General features: G+C 35.8%; 1 protein-coding gene across 1 annotated transcript in view; it reads right to left on the bottom strand.

The window, feature by feature from the left end:
* The window catches only part of RAD54B (RAD54 homolog B), a 128,063-nt gene extending 113,227 nt beyond the window's left edge, over positions 1 to 14,836 (bottom strand). The window contains exons 1-2 of the mRNA XM_027856979.1: positions 14,752 to 14,836; positions 6,901 to 7,051 (exon numbers count right to left, since the gene is read on the bottom strand). Of these exons, the coding sequence (XP_027712780.1) occupies positions 6,901 to 7,038 (138 nt within the window). The 5' untranslated portion in view covers positions 7,039 to 7,051; positions 14,752 to 14,836. The remainder of the gene's footprint in view (positions 1 to 6,900; positions 7,052 to 14,751) is intronic.
* Between the last annotated feature and the right edge of the window lie 671 nt (positions 14,837 to 15,507).

The following is a 15,507-nucleotide window of genomic DNA, read 5'->3' as shown; positions in this document are numbered from 1 at the left end:
AGGGCTTGGGTCCAATTAGCATTCTTCTCTGAGGCTTTATTTGTAGCTGTTTTCCCATTGTTGTCTCTTCTGAGTTTGTTTTGGTCTTCCCTGCCCACCACAGTAACTTTTAACAGTTACAATTTTTTTTTATTGTTTGTTCATTTTTTCAGCCTATTTCTTCACTTTGAATTTATATGAAAGTTGGGCTCTGCCCACCTCGATGTAGGGAGGCACTGTCCCAAGCTTCAGGCTTTTTCATGTTGCTAATTTCAGAGCTACTCCTAGATATCTGCAAAAGTTTTTGATGCTTCCAAGGTGGTATGGGGAGAGATACCAGGAGAGAACTGCTCTCCTGTTCTATGCTAGCACAACTCTTTGCCTTGAAACTGAGAGCAGGACCCCTGTTTCTTTGTGATCGATGACCTTGGGATGCTCTTCCCTACCCTGGAACTGCATCCCAGAACAGTATTTGGGCAACAGAGTTACCAATTCACATCAGCTGTACCCAGTGCCAGCAAAGGGTTCCCCTGTAATCTCTTTCTGACCAGTTGTCTAGAGCTCTTATGTTCTCTCACAAGAGCTCCTGAAGCTGCTGCTGCTTTTGCAACCACTGTTTGTGTTCTCTCCTCACGCACTCTAGATATTACAGACCTCTCTTGCTGGCAACCTGAGTTTTCTTAGGCAAGAAAAATGTCTCGCTCTAACCTTTAGTTGACGCTGCCACTCCAAAATTTTATTTGAGGCATTCTTTTAAAGGTTGTTTTGGAAGGAAATGTTGAGAGTTCAGCTAGATTGCTATCTCTAATCTGCCATCTTGGCCCATTTAATTTCAGCGTATAAATTATTATAGCAATGTTTCAGTTACTTTCACTAGGCACCATGAGGATTCTTTGCCCATTCATTTTCATTCATTTTTCTTCTTATGTGGTCAAAATTACTGCACTTTCCATTCCTCTGGTTCTGCTTTTGTTATTTCACATTATTCATAAATGTCTTTCTAGAGTTCTTTGCATTCTCCATACTTAACAGTTTTAGTGGCACTATAACATGCCATTATGTTAATGATGTTATAGTGGTTCAGTCATATCCAACTCTTTGTGATCCTATTTGGGGTTTTCCTGGCAAAGATACTGGAGTGGTTAGATATTTCCTTTTCCAGCTCATTTTACAAATAAGGAAACTAAGGCAAATAGGTTTAAATGACTTGCCCAGGATCACACAGCTAGCAAGTGTCTGAGGCTGGATTTGAACTTGGATTTTCCTGACTCCAGGTCAGGCACCACCTATCTGCCTGTTAATGTACCACAAACTATTTAACCATTCTCCTATTACTAGGCATTTAGGTTGCTTTCAGTTTTTTGAAATTACATATAAATGCTGCTATGAAAACCTTCAGCATACAGCACTGGTTTTTTGTTCTCACTAACTTTCATGGTATACATTCAACAATGGAATTAATGAATCAAAGGGTATGTTTTTTTAAAATAACTTTTAATTTGTAGGGCCAGACTGCTCTACAAAAGTCTGAAATCCAAATAATGATAAAAAATTATTGTGCCTATTTCTCTACAATATGGCATGGAATTGATGAGTTTTTAAAGTTTTTTAATTTGCATCTATGATTACTAATACGGTTCAGCAATTTTTCAAGTGATTATTAGTAATTTATTTCCTTTTTTGAAAACTTTATAACCCTTGATCATTTATCTATTGTGGACTGGAAGTTATCCTGTGTTTTTTTTTTTTAACAGATCTTTCCATGCTATATAGTTTTTAGTCTGTTTTATCAAGTTTAGACAAGTTTTTAACTTTTTGTGTTCACTGTAAATACTTTTCCCAATTTTTTAATTTAATTATTTGTTATAAAGAAATTTTTATAAGAAAGTCGTTATAAAGAAATTTTCCTTTTTAGGTAGTACAGTCATACATGACTATCTTGTCCTTAACTTTTTCTACTTATAGTTTTGAAAAATGCATTTCCCCTCCAAGACAAGGAACACTTATTAAAAGACTACTATGTGTCAGGCAATGTGCTGTGTGCTGGAACTGGGATATACATCATTCCATTTTCTTCTATCATTATTACAGAGGTTTTTTATTTTTATATTATCTAGATGGAATTCTCTGAAGTATATGTTGTAAGGCATGAGTCCACATCTCTTTCCTACCAATTGTCAGTTTCCCCAGGTATAGTCATAAAATGTGAATTATTTTTCCCATTTTCCATTTTCTGAGGGATTAGCAAATGCTAATCTTTTTTTTTTAATTTGGTCAGATGTCTGGTCCATCTACTCTGTTTCACTAATCTAATTTTTGCACAAAGCTTTGATAATAATCACTCTGAAATATATTTTAAAGCCTGAGTACAAAAACCCACCTTTATCAGTTTTTCTCTCCAATGAGCCCCCTTGATGTTTGTGCCTGATTGTTTTTCTACATAAATTTCCTTATGATTTTTTGTTTTTCTACATAAATTTCCTTATGATTTTTTTCTGGTTCTAGAATAAAATCCTTAGTATTTTGATTAGTATTTCACAAAACACATAAATTATTTTGGAGGTATTTTTACTTTTTTATTATATTAATATTTTACTCTATTAATCTAATCTGAATGTCCTGTCAATTATTTAGGTCCTCCTTTATTTTGGTCATCATAGCTTTACAGTAGTCTTTACATGGGTCTGACGCATTCTTAAAAAAGTTCATTCCTAAATAATTGATAGTTTTTCTTATTGCTATAAATGGTGTTGCTTTTAAAATTATGCTTTATTTTTACTAGCAAATTAGAATACAGTTGATTTTTGGCACATTCTTGTATCCTGTGATTTTGCTGAATATTTTTGGTTGAGGAAGTTAGATTTTCTAATGATATCATCTGCAAAAAAAATATTCTTACTGCTTCATTTACAATATTACTCTAACACATTTTATCTGATTTATTTTAACTGCTAGAATTTCTAAACACAAGCAGTAAATTTCCTTGCTTTCTACCTGGTCTTAGTGGGAATGCTTCTGTTTGTCCATCACTCATTATTGGTTAACTATTGGTTTAAAGCAGATCATTTTTATGGTGTTAAATAAATATTCCTCTATATCCATATTTTAGTGTTTTTATAATGAATGAATATTAGATTTCATCAAAGGCCTTCCCTGTATCTATTGATAAGATATGGTTTTTTTGGTTTATGTTTCACATAGGTAGTATTTATGATATTGAACCAAGTGTGTATACCGAGTATAAATCCTGCTTGCTTGGGATATAAAATTTTAGTGTAGTGCTATATTATTTTGGCTAATATTTTATTTAGTATCTATATTTATATTTATTGGGGAAACTGGTCTATAATATTTAGTGATATCTTTACTTTGAATAAAAGGCAATACTATTGGCCTCATAAAATTCATTTGCCAATGCCCCCATTTCTGCATATTAACTATAATCTATGTTATATAGAGATTGTTTGTAGAAAATTTAAAAGAATGCTGCTGTGATCTGTCTTAACCAGGTGGTCGTTTTGGTGAGGCAGGAAATAGGGAAGGTTGTTCTGGTTGTTTTTTTCTCTGTAATTCTTTCCCAATTTGTCTTATTTTTTTCCTCTAAGATTAGTCTATTTAAATTAAGAAGTTCCTGTTGTGTCACTACCGGAAACAAGTGTTTTGTGCATAATTATCTATCTCTCTTAAATTCTCTAATTTGTTAGAATGTAGCTGAGAAGTTCACAAGCTTTGCTCATATTTTCAGACTTTCTCAATGTATTGATCATTTATGCTGATTTTCTTCCTCTTTGTCTTTAAAAAGTACTATTTGTTATCTTGAATGGCTCTCTGGAAAAGAGAGAGCAAGGGATACAGGGGAAACTATGGCGATGTGAAAAAACAAAAGACATCAATAAATCTTATTTTTGAAAAAGAACATAGCTAGGTGTAGTATTCTCTAATATTCTTAATTTCTTCTCTGTTTTGATCTACTTTTTGATCTGCAGTTTTGCTGATCTGCATTTTCTGTTCCATTTTTTGATTCAATTTTCTGAAGATCTGTTAATTTAATTAATCTTTACCCCCACCAAAAAAAAATCAACCACTGTTTTTCTTTTCTTTTTGGTGAGGCAATTGGGGTTAAGTGATTTGCCCAAGGTCACACAGCTAGGAAACAACTACTAGTTTTTAAATCAATTATTCTTCCATTTTCTCTTCTATTTATTACTCCACTTACCTTTCATAAATGTTTTATTCTCAAATGAATTATTACCTTGTTCCTCTCCTAGCAATTTTAGATACAAGTTTATTTTTTTTCTTTTATTTCTTACTGATGTAGTCACTTGATGATATAAATTTACCATTCAGAAAGCCTTTGGCTGCCTCCTATGGATTCTGATATGTGATATAACTCTTTTAAATATTAATTTTTGAATATTTTAACATATCACTGTTTAGTAGATTTTCAGTTTCCATATAGTTTTATAATTGTACAGGTTATTATTTAATTCTAATTTTATTGCACTGATCTAAAAATACAGTGTATATAATTTCTGCCTTCTTAAATTCAAGTAGGGTTTTTCTATGATGTGGTATCTGACTTTTTTAATGAGGGTTTCAATATGTACTTGAATGTGTATTCCTTGCATCTTCTATTTAATTTCCACATTTCCATTAGTTACAATTTATCAGATAAGCACAGAGTTCAAATCTGATTTCTTTATTGTTCGTCTTCTTTTGTCACATACTGATAACAAAGTATTTAGATACCCTACTATGAATATGTTTTGTCTATTCTTACATTTGTATATATTCTTACTATAATTTAATTATTGGTATGTAAACATCAAACATTTTTTATTTTTTTCTTTCACTATTTTTGATGTTCTCGTTTGTCTCTTAATTTTCTCTTATATTTAATTTTTACTCTACAAGCTATTATTTCTACAATCCTTGATTTTCTGAAACTTTCAGATGTATATTTTAAATCCATCATCCAAGTTTAACCTAGTCATTTCTTTTTGCACTAAAAGTGTTCCCTATAAACAGCTTTGTTTCTTGATCCATTCTGTAACTGATAATTCATTTATTATTATAAATAGCAAATTTGACTTACTTGCTGTTATTTTCATCTTAGATTTTGTTGTCTAGAAGGTATGAAGTTTGTCTTAAACTATAACTATTTCAATTAGTAAAATTAGCAAATAAAACAAGTTATATTTTTATTTTTTTTAACTACTAATTATTATATTTCCCAAAGGTTTAATCCCCTTTATAGTATAGATAAAAGTTTTGCCTTTGGTATTATCAGTTCCTTTCTCTTTCCCCCATTTTTTAAAAGTTACTACTGTTTTCCATCAAAAGTAGAGGGAAAGGTCAAAGATAATATTAAGGTTTTTTAATAGAAGAGGTGATGTCTGAATGGTGGTATTGCTAACTACAGGGAAAGAGGAAAAAGCAGGCTTTTGGACAAAGTTCAATTTTGGAAAGGTTGAGTTTGAGGAAATGATGCAATATATAAGCAGAGATGGCCTGGAGGCCAATTATCTTGACGTACAGTTACCAAAAAAATTTTTTTTTTAAATTCACAGACCCCAGGTTAAGAAGCCCTGATATATAGTAGGTATGTACAAAACAGATATAGAATAGATACAAGATAACCCTGGGGATAGCAAAACTGTGAGCAGCTGAGGGAAATAGGAATAATCTCATGTAGAAAGTGGTACTTGAGATGAGGTGCAAAGGAAAATGATGATTCCAAGAGCAAGGAGTGAAAGGGCATGTATTCCAAGCATGGCGGACAGCCAATGCAAAGATAGAAGATTGAATGACGTGCACAAAGAACAGCAAGAAGGTCAATTTCTGTGGAAAAAAGAGTGCATGGAAGTGCAAGTCTATAAGAAAGACAAAATGTACACAAAGAAATATATACAATATATATTTAAAATAAATACAAAGAAATTATGAGAGGGAGATACTAGCAGCTGAGCAGAACAGGCCTCATAAAGGAAGAAACATACTAAAGTATGGAAATGAAGAGAAAAATCAAGGTTAGAGATAATGATTGTTTACATAGAAGAACTGAAACTAGGAATAAATGGGGTTACCAAGAGAGTGAAGAGATAAAGACTGAGCATAGAATCTTAAAGAAAATCCAACTTAAGGGGTCAGAAAGTGGTTTAATTAGAGAAGTAGGAGAAGCAGGAATTTTGGTGTCTTGGAAGAGTAAGAGGGAGAAAATATACAAAAGAAAAGGGTCAATCAATAGTGTCAAATGATGCAAAGTAATGAAAAAGATTTTTTTTTTTTGGTTAAAAGTCATTAAATTTATCAAGTAAAACATCATTGGTGACCTCTAAAAGAGAAATTTTAAAATAGTAATGGAAATGGAAGCCAAACTGCAAGGGGCTGAGGAGAAAATGAGTACATCAGGTCCAGACAATTTTTCAAGAACAAGTACATAAAAGGGAGGAAAAAGATGGCACAGTAGCAAACAAGGTACAAAGGTCAAAGGAAGTTGGGTTTTTTTTCTTAAGGCTGGAGCATTCCTGCAGGCAGATAAGGAGCCAATGGAAAGGAAGAGATCTAAGCATGAGAAAGAGGGAATGATTGCTAAAGTAAAGTCGAAAAGGAGGGAAGAAAATGGGTTCAAGGGCAATAGGGAGAATGATTGGCTTTAATAAAATGACAAGGAAGGAAGGAATAAAGATGTTAAGTTTTAAGAAAGAGAGTTCTCTTAATTCTTTCTCAAAATTTTGAAAAATTATTAAATTCCTAAATTACAACTTCTAAAAATGTTTGTTGGGAAATACTTTGCAACGGATTTTGAAATTTTTCTATAGTCAGTAAACTACTGTTAATCTAAAAATAACATTTTTCTTATCTTGACATATAATCAAACATATGCGGTATGTATAATATGCTTTCTTAACTTTTCCTTACCTCAATAAATGTAACATGTGGACCCATCTTATTAATCTTCTCATTCAGATTTGATGTGCTAATATTTCCTGGAGGTCTAAATCTTGGTTTTTTTGCTAGACTCCCCTGCAATTGACTTGGTGCTGCAGATCTTCTCATATTCAGTAATGATCTGTAAAGGAAAGCAAATAAAGAGATTGTGGATGAGTCTTTTTTCTTTTTAGTCCAAACTTCTGATTTTTTTCCATGTGAAAACTGGATTGCCAATCTGTAGTCTATAGACTTAAGAGGGATGCCTTAGCAGAGGTGTCAAATATGTGGCCCACATGCAGCCCACAACATTCTCAAGCATAGCCTGAACTAGATTAAAATATAATTGGGAAATATTTAACACAATAAATAAAAATATAATAAAACATATCTAATATCAATATGCGGTTTTTCTGAAAATATACAGCCCACAGAGATCCTTATCCCTTATTTTTATAGTTTAGTGGCCTTGGTTTCTATTTGAATTTGATACCACTAGACTACAGAACGAAGAGGTTAAGCGCTCATAGTCATGCATCTAGTTCCACCAAAAGTAGAATTTAAACATAGTTCGTTCTCATTCTAAGGCCAATCTCACTATTAAATGAAGGAAACAAGCATTTATTAAGTGCCTACTATGTGTCAGGCAGTGTACAAAGCACTTTACATATATTATCTCATGTGATCCTCACAACAAACCTAGAGGGTAGATGTTATTATTATCTCCAATTTTTTTTAATAGTTGAGGAAACTAAGGCAGAGGCTAAGTGATTTGCTAAGAGTCATACTGCTAGTACATGAGGCTGAATTTGAACTCAGGTCTTCCTGACTCCAGGCCCAGGACTCTATCCACAATACCACCTAACTGCCCGATTCCAATCCAATAAACATTTAGTAAACGCCTACTATAGCCAGATATTGTACTAAACAGCAGGCATATAAATAATAAAAAGACAGTCCTTGCCTCCAAGGAGTTTACAACACAATAGAGGAGGGGGGCCCAACCCACAAAAGGAGTCAAGAAAAGTGAGGGGGTGGGAACCAAGGCGTATCTTATTTTATGGAGCTGAAACCCACTAAAGTTTTCATGAAGAATAAAAAATATAAACAGTCCATTGTCAAGAGCAGTTAAATCCAGTTGTTACTGGCGCTACCCTACTTTTTTCCTCAACTTCTACCCCTAATCTCCTCAAACCTAATCTCATGTCTACTTTGATTTCTCCTCCATCAATTTCTTAATTTTTTTTTTTTTTTTTGGTGAGGCAATGGGATGAAGTGACTTGCCCAGGGTTACACTGCTAGTAAGTATCAAGTGTCTGAGGCCAAATTTGAACTCAGGTTTTCATCCAGGTCCAGTGCTTCTCCTCCATCAATTTCCTCAGGCTCACTCTCCCACTTCCCTCAGTTGACACTAGTCCCAAACTCCCAAACTCCCCCTTTTGGCTCCAATCCCAGTTCCTCCTCACCATGCAGCCCCCCTTCTTTTTTACAATTACTTTCCCTAGACATTCTCTGGCCATATTCCTGCCATGCTTCTGCTTTCCACTCCCCTCTCATTCCTTTATATTGCTTTATTCTGAGAATAGTAATCAAAATATCAACACTGTCATTCTCCTTTCACCATCTCCTTGATTTTCAAGACCAAAACCCACCTCCTGAACACCATTTCCCAATATTTGTGGTCTTCTCCAATTTGAATCTAAATTTCTTGAGGGCAGGTTCTATCTTGTTGTTTGTACTTATATTCCCAAGGCTAGCACATACTAAGTGCTTAAAAATGCTTTTTCATTCCCTCATCCTGTGTTCCAGATTCACTCCTTCTCAGATCCCTCTACCCAGTAAACCATTTTTCTCTTCATCCAGAACCTCTACATAGCACCCCCTTCTCCTAACTCAGACTCTTCCCTTCCAAATACTTTCTCATCTAGATCCTCCTACCCCCTAAACCATTATCTCCTAGACATCCCCGTTCTAAGGTGAATTGGGATCCAAGAGGAAAAGGGAGCACAGAGAGAAAAATTCCAAAAATTATAAAGAGCAGGGAATCCTAGAAGAATGTGGGTATCAATATGAAGGGGGGTGAGTACAAACCCAGCAGTTCACAGGCCCATAGGATCATAGACTTGGAGCTAGAAAGGATCTGAGGGACTATCAAGTTCACCCTATCATTTTCCAGATGAGGAAACTGAGGCTCAGAGAGATTAAGCAATTTGCCCATGGTCATACTGCTACTAAGTATATGAAGCAGGATTTGAACCTGAGTTTTTCTGAACTCAAAAGAAAACAAAAGGAAGTTCAGAGACACAGATAAACAGGGCAATTTTAGAACTACAGTATTAAATTTATTATATGCTTTTAAAAAAAAGCCAAGCTGTACATAAGAGAGATTCATGGTTTCACACACTCTTACTCTTCTTTGTATGTGGAAATAATCATGTTGACCTTTGTCAAGTTTGTAATAATAAAATTTTAAATTTTTAAAAGTTTCTTAGATTCAGTAGTAGAGCAAGCCAGCCTTTTCAAGCAGCAATAGATCTCAACTCGTACGACTGAATCTTGGGGAGTTGAATAAAATCCATTTGCAAGCTTAGGAAGGTGCCCAGATGATAGCTAAGAATGAGAATATGATGATATTTAAAGTTCTACCCAGGTTATGAGATTGGCATGTTAGGCACACAAAGCAAAAGGCTTGTGCTTGCAAATCTGGGGGGAAAACAATGCTGTGGTTTGATTTTTTTTTTTAATTTCGCCATCATCCCTCCTTGGCTCATGTGCTATAATAAATATATATATTTATTATATATATAATAATATGTGTCCCAATAGGCAAAATGAGAAAGCAAATCTGTGACATTACCAGGCAGCTCTCAGGCTGAGCGCTACAGATGGCTGGGGCAGAAGGAAAAAATTAATTCTGAGAGTCTTCTCAAGATCCAGGCAAGAATAATAGTAGGTCAGAGGGAGTTTACCATTATGTGTCTGGACCATGACTCCCTGTAAATGGCCATTTTTCTCATAACGAAAGAATAAAGGTTTAGAAGACCCAAGGTGGGGAATAAAGAAAGGCCTAGTTTAAGTAGGGAAATGTCTCTTCACAGTTGGAGGACCAGAGAATCAGTTCCAGGGAAGTGAATTTAGTGAGATTCTATACATGCCCCAAAGGGGAGGAATACTAGAGTATAGCCACTGTAACTAGTAGCCTGCCATAAGCAGAATGAAGTATATCTGAGATATGGTATTAGGGTAGGGAATCTGTAATATTCTCTAAGATCCTCTCTCAGATGGCATTATTCATCGGAGATTTTATGGTGCATTTATTTGACCTTAACCTGACAGAGATAAATTTTATCCCTTCTTCTGTCCCCTGCCAGATAGGGCTCACCAAAATTCAACCAAATCAATTAAAAGAACCTTCCTTGATATAGGAGGAGATAACAGTGTATCAACATACAACGCTGAACTATTTTGGAAGACACCAGAATTGAAAAGCTGTGTATCAAAGAACTGAGAACAAAGTACTCCCCGAAAAAAGCCCTGGGAGGTCAGAAGCAAACAGTATGGACCTCAAAATCCCCCTAGTCCAGGGCTGCGGTGCTCAGCCCAGGACTCTCTAGGCCCTAATATTCTGGCCTGAGATAGATGTCATGATCCAGAACTCTGAACCTCAAAGACCTTAAGGTACCTAACCACATGAAATCAAAGTCAGTGCAGGAACCTAGGAAACTAAACGGGGCAGACCATACTACCCGGAAGTTCAATAAGGGGCAGAGTCTAATTCTACCACAAAACCCCAGTACAGGAACTAAAATATGAAAGATATGCAAGCAAATGTTGGAGAGAATGTGGAAAAATTGGGACACTTCATTGTTGGTGGAATTTTGAACTGATGTAACCACTTCGGAGAGCAATCTGGAATTATGCCCAAAGAATTATTAAACTACCCTTTGACTCAGAAATACCACTACTTGGTCTATTTCCAAAGATGATTAGGGAAAAAGGAAAAGAACCTTTATGTTCTAAAATGTTTATAGCAGCTCTTTTTGTGGTGGCAAAGAAATGGATATTGCAGGGATGTCTATCTATTGGGGAATGGCTGGAAAAAGTTGTGGTATATGACAGTGATGGAATACTACTATGCTATAACAAATGATTAACACAATAATTTTAGAAAAACACGGGAAGACTTGCATGAAATAATGAAGAGCGAAATGAGCAGAACCAAGAGAACACTGTATACAGTAAGAGCAATACCATCTTAAGAACTCTGAGCAAATAAGTTATTTTGTCTATTATAAATACTCAAATTACCTATAAAGGACATATGAAAAAAAAGCTATCTGTATCTAGAGTAAGAACTGATAAACAGAAGTATGCATAGAATAATTTTGCACATATGTGTATATATGTGTGCATATGTATATATACATATATGTGTATATTTGCCTATTTATGTCTAATAGTAGCCATCTCTAGGGTGAGAGGAATAGAGAGGGGGAAAAAAAGAAATTTACATGATAATTTTGTTGTATATTTAAAAGGAATAGATTTGCAGTTTCATGTGTAATCATCTTTTTTATTGTACTATGTTATGGAAATGCTTGTTTTATTCCATAAATTAAAAATAAAATAAATGTCTTAAAAGATGAGCAAGCAGAAGACATACTACTAAAAACAATTCTAATACTTGCAAAAATAGACAAAAATCCAACCTAGAAGAAGAGAATAACTCCACAACTAAAAGCAGAGACTCCAAGGGAAAAAAAAATCCACAAGTATTACACGACTACCAAGAAGAAATGAAGGAAGAGATGGGGGAAAAAATGCAATAAAAGCTCTGGAAGAAAGAAATGAAATGAGAATAAAAAGCATAGAAGAGAAAATGGTAATCCTTATATAAGTAAGAGACTCCCTGAAAATGAAAAAAAAAAAAATAGAAACCAATGACTCCTTGAGACAATAAGAAATATTAGGACAAAAATCAAAATAATGAAAAAACACAGTAAAAAAAACAAATGACTTGGAAGACAGGTCAAAGGGACAGTTAACGTAAAAATCATCGGACTCCCTGAAAACCATGATTTTTTTTTAAAAAAGCTTGAACTATATAGTTCAAGAAATCATAAATGACCCCAGCTTCTGGGATAAGAACTCAGTATTTCACAAAAAATGCTGGAAAAACTGGAAAAGAGTATGGCAGAAACTAGGCACAGACCAAAATCTTATACCTTATACCAAAATAAAGTCAACATGAGTACACAATTTAAATATAAAGGCCGATACTATAAGAAAACTAAGAGAGCAAGGAATAGTTTACCTGTCAGATTTATGGAGAAAAGAAGAATTTATGACCAAACAAGAGATAGAGAACATTATGAAATGCAAAATGGATAATTCTGACAATATTAAATTGAAAAGTTTTTGCACAAAGCCAATGCAACCAAGATTAGGAGGGAAGCAGAACACTGGGAAAGAATTTTTACAACCAGTGTCTCTGATAAGGGCCTCATTTCTAAAATATATGGAGCACTAAGTCAAATTTATAAGAATACAAGTCACTCCCCAATTGATAAATGGTCAAAAGATACAAACAGGCAGTTTTCAGATGAAAAAATTAAAGCTATCTATAGTCACATGAAAAAATGCTCTAAATCACTATTGACTACAGAAATGCAAATCAAAACAACTCTGAGGTACCACATCACACCTATCAGAATGGCCAACATGACAAAACAGGAAAATGATAAATGTTGGAGAAGATGTGGGAAAACTGAAATATTAGTACATTGTTGGTGGAGTTTCAAACTGATCCAACCATTTTGGAGAACAATTTGGAACTATGCTCAAAGGGTTACAAAATTGTGCATATCCTTTGACCCAGCAATACCACTTCTAGGTCTGTATCCCAAAGAGATCATAAAAATGGGAAAAGGACCTACATGTATAAAAATATTTATAGCAGCTCTTTCTGTGGTGGCAAAGAATTGGAAATTGAGGGGATGCCTATCAATTGGGGAATGGCTGAACAAGTTGTGGTATATGAATGTAATGAAATACTATTGTGCTATAAGAAATGATGGGCAGGCAGACTTCAGAAAAACCCGGAAAAACTGTTATGGACTGATGCTGAGTGAAATGAGCAGAACCAGGAGAACACTGTACATGATAACAGCCACACTGCACAATGATTGACTTTGATAATCTTAGCTCTTTTCAGCAATGCAAGGATCTAAGACATCTCCAAAAGTTTCATGATGGAAAATGCTATCCACATCCAGAGACAGAACTATGGTGTTTGAATGCAGATCAAAGCATATTATTTGCTCTTTTTTTCTTCAGTTTTGTTTTGTTTCTTCTTTCTTATGGTTCCTCCTATTGGTTCTAATTCTTCTTTACAACATGACTAATGTGAATATGTTTAATAGGAATATATGTGTAGAGCCTATATCAAATTGCACACTGTCTTGGGGAGGCAGGCAGGGAGAGAGGGGAAGAAAATTTAAAACTCAAAAGCTTATGGAAGTGAATGTTGAAAATTAAAAATAAATAAAAAATTATAAATGAAAATTATCCATATCTATTAGAACCAGAGAGCAAAATAATGATAGAAAAATTCACCAATCTCCTCCTAAAAGAAACCCCAAAAGGAAAAGCTCCAGGAATGCCACAACCAAAATCCAGAATTTCCACATCAATGCAAAAATATTTCAAGCATGAAGAAAGAAGTGACATGGCCTTAGTACCAAGTACCACTCAGGATTACACAAGACCTGACAGCTTCTACAATAAGCCAGAACAGAGTTTAGAACATAATATTCCAAAAAGCAAAAAAAAAAAAAAAAAAAAGGATTTACCATCAAGAATAAATTACCCTTAAAAGCTGCATATAATCCTACAGGAGGGAAAATGAACTTTTAGTGGAATATAGGACTTTCAAGTATTCCTAATGAAAAGACTAGAGGCTCAGTAAAAACTTTGAAATTAAAACATAAGAGTCAAAAGAAACCTATAAAAGTTAATTTATTTTGAACCACTGAAAGGGGCTCTCTGATGAAAGGCAAACAGTTCAGTGGGGGTGAAGAAATAAGTGATCCTTCAGCCCTTTAATGTTTTTAAAGGATATTGAGGTGAATTAGACAAGAAAGCAGCATTCCTGGGAGTATAGACTATCTATTCTGAGAATTTTAAGAGGTGAAAGAGAAGGGAGCATAAAATTAATACACTAGTATAGGTAAAAAGGATAGGGGGTAAACTTCATTATTTCTGCTAACTGGCGTGTGTAAGAAGTACACAGGCATGGAGGAAGGGAGCTGGGAGGAGACAGCAAATCAATCTCACTCTTATCTGAACCAGACAAGAAGGGTTGAATACACACACATTAACACATATACATACACATAAACTCTCTCTCTCTCTCTCAGTGGTTGTTATAAAAATACATCCAACTTAACAAGAAAAAAGGCAGGGACAGGGATGAACAGATAGATAAATTGATAGACATAAATAGAAAGATGAGTGGGATACATAGGTATGAATGGCTAAATGTATGGCTAAATGGATAGAGATGAATGGATGGACAGATATAGATAGACAGATAGATAGACGGATAGATGGACAGAGAGACAGAGAGACAGACAGACAGCAGATCTGCTTAGGCGGCCAGAGGGACACAAATAACGTGTGGTGCAGCAGTGCCCCAAACGCACCGAGCTCTGGGGGAGCCAAGGGTCACGCCCCGTAGGCTGGGCCCGCCCACCCCCAGCTCTACCATCTTCCCTTTCTTCCTCTATCGCTCCATCTAGACCTCCGGGGCCTTCCCACCACCCTCGCCCATCAGGGACCCACCGTCGAGAAGCTAAAGGCACTTGGTCAGACGGAGACAGACGAAGACAGCATACCCTCCCCTCAGCCCTGCCGAGGCTCAAGCGTCCCGCCGACAAGGCCGCACGCTCAGCACTCAGCCAATCACCGACAAATCTCGCATTACGCATGTGTAATGCCAAGACACGCATGCGTCTTGGGTAGCGTCTGGAGGGCGTTTTGTTTTGTTTTCGTTTTCTGCAGCTTGGCTCTGGCACGTTTACTGCGCATGCGTGAGTCAGTTGGAGGCGGGGAAGAGGGAAGATGAGTTTTGTTTCATTTTGTGCTCTTTTTATGAAACTTTTCCTCATTTTAAACTCTAGGGACTTACCTAGAGTTTTTTTTTAATATCTTGATAATTGTATTTTCAATATAATTGGCTTTTTTTCTAATGCTAAGCATTTAAAAGCATTATCCAGAGTGGGAGAGCTTGGCACCTCGATCTAGACTGTCACCATCTCCCAGCCAAGCTTGGTTGGCTACGACGCATCCTCCGGAATAGCGGACGGAAAGGGGCGGGGGGAGGGAGTTGGGAGGAGAGGGTGACGGAGGAGGGGTGGGGAGAGCAGTAGGAGCTGCCATCAAGGAGTGTCGCGAAAGGGTGGGCCCAGGCGAAAGGATGTGGGCACTTTGCGACAATTGCCTGAAACCGCCTCGGCTCGCGTCTGTTGGCTTCTCGGCGGATCACTCGGCGCCGAGGCAGCTTTCTCCTGGGGCGGGAAAGTCTGGGCGCAGGTGGGG

Source organism: Vombatus ursinus, unplaced genomic scaffold (genome assembly GCF_900497805.2).
Source record: "Vombatus ursinus unplaced genomic scaffold, bare-nosed wombat genome assembly UNPS02011767.1, whole genome shotgun sequence".
Taxonomy (NCBI): Eukaryota; Metazoa; Chordata; class Mammalia; order Diprotodontia; family Vombatidae; genus Vombatus; species Vombatus ursinus.
Note: the sequence above shows the minus strand (reverse complement) of the source record. Positions and strands in the feature narration are given on the sequence as shown.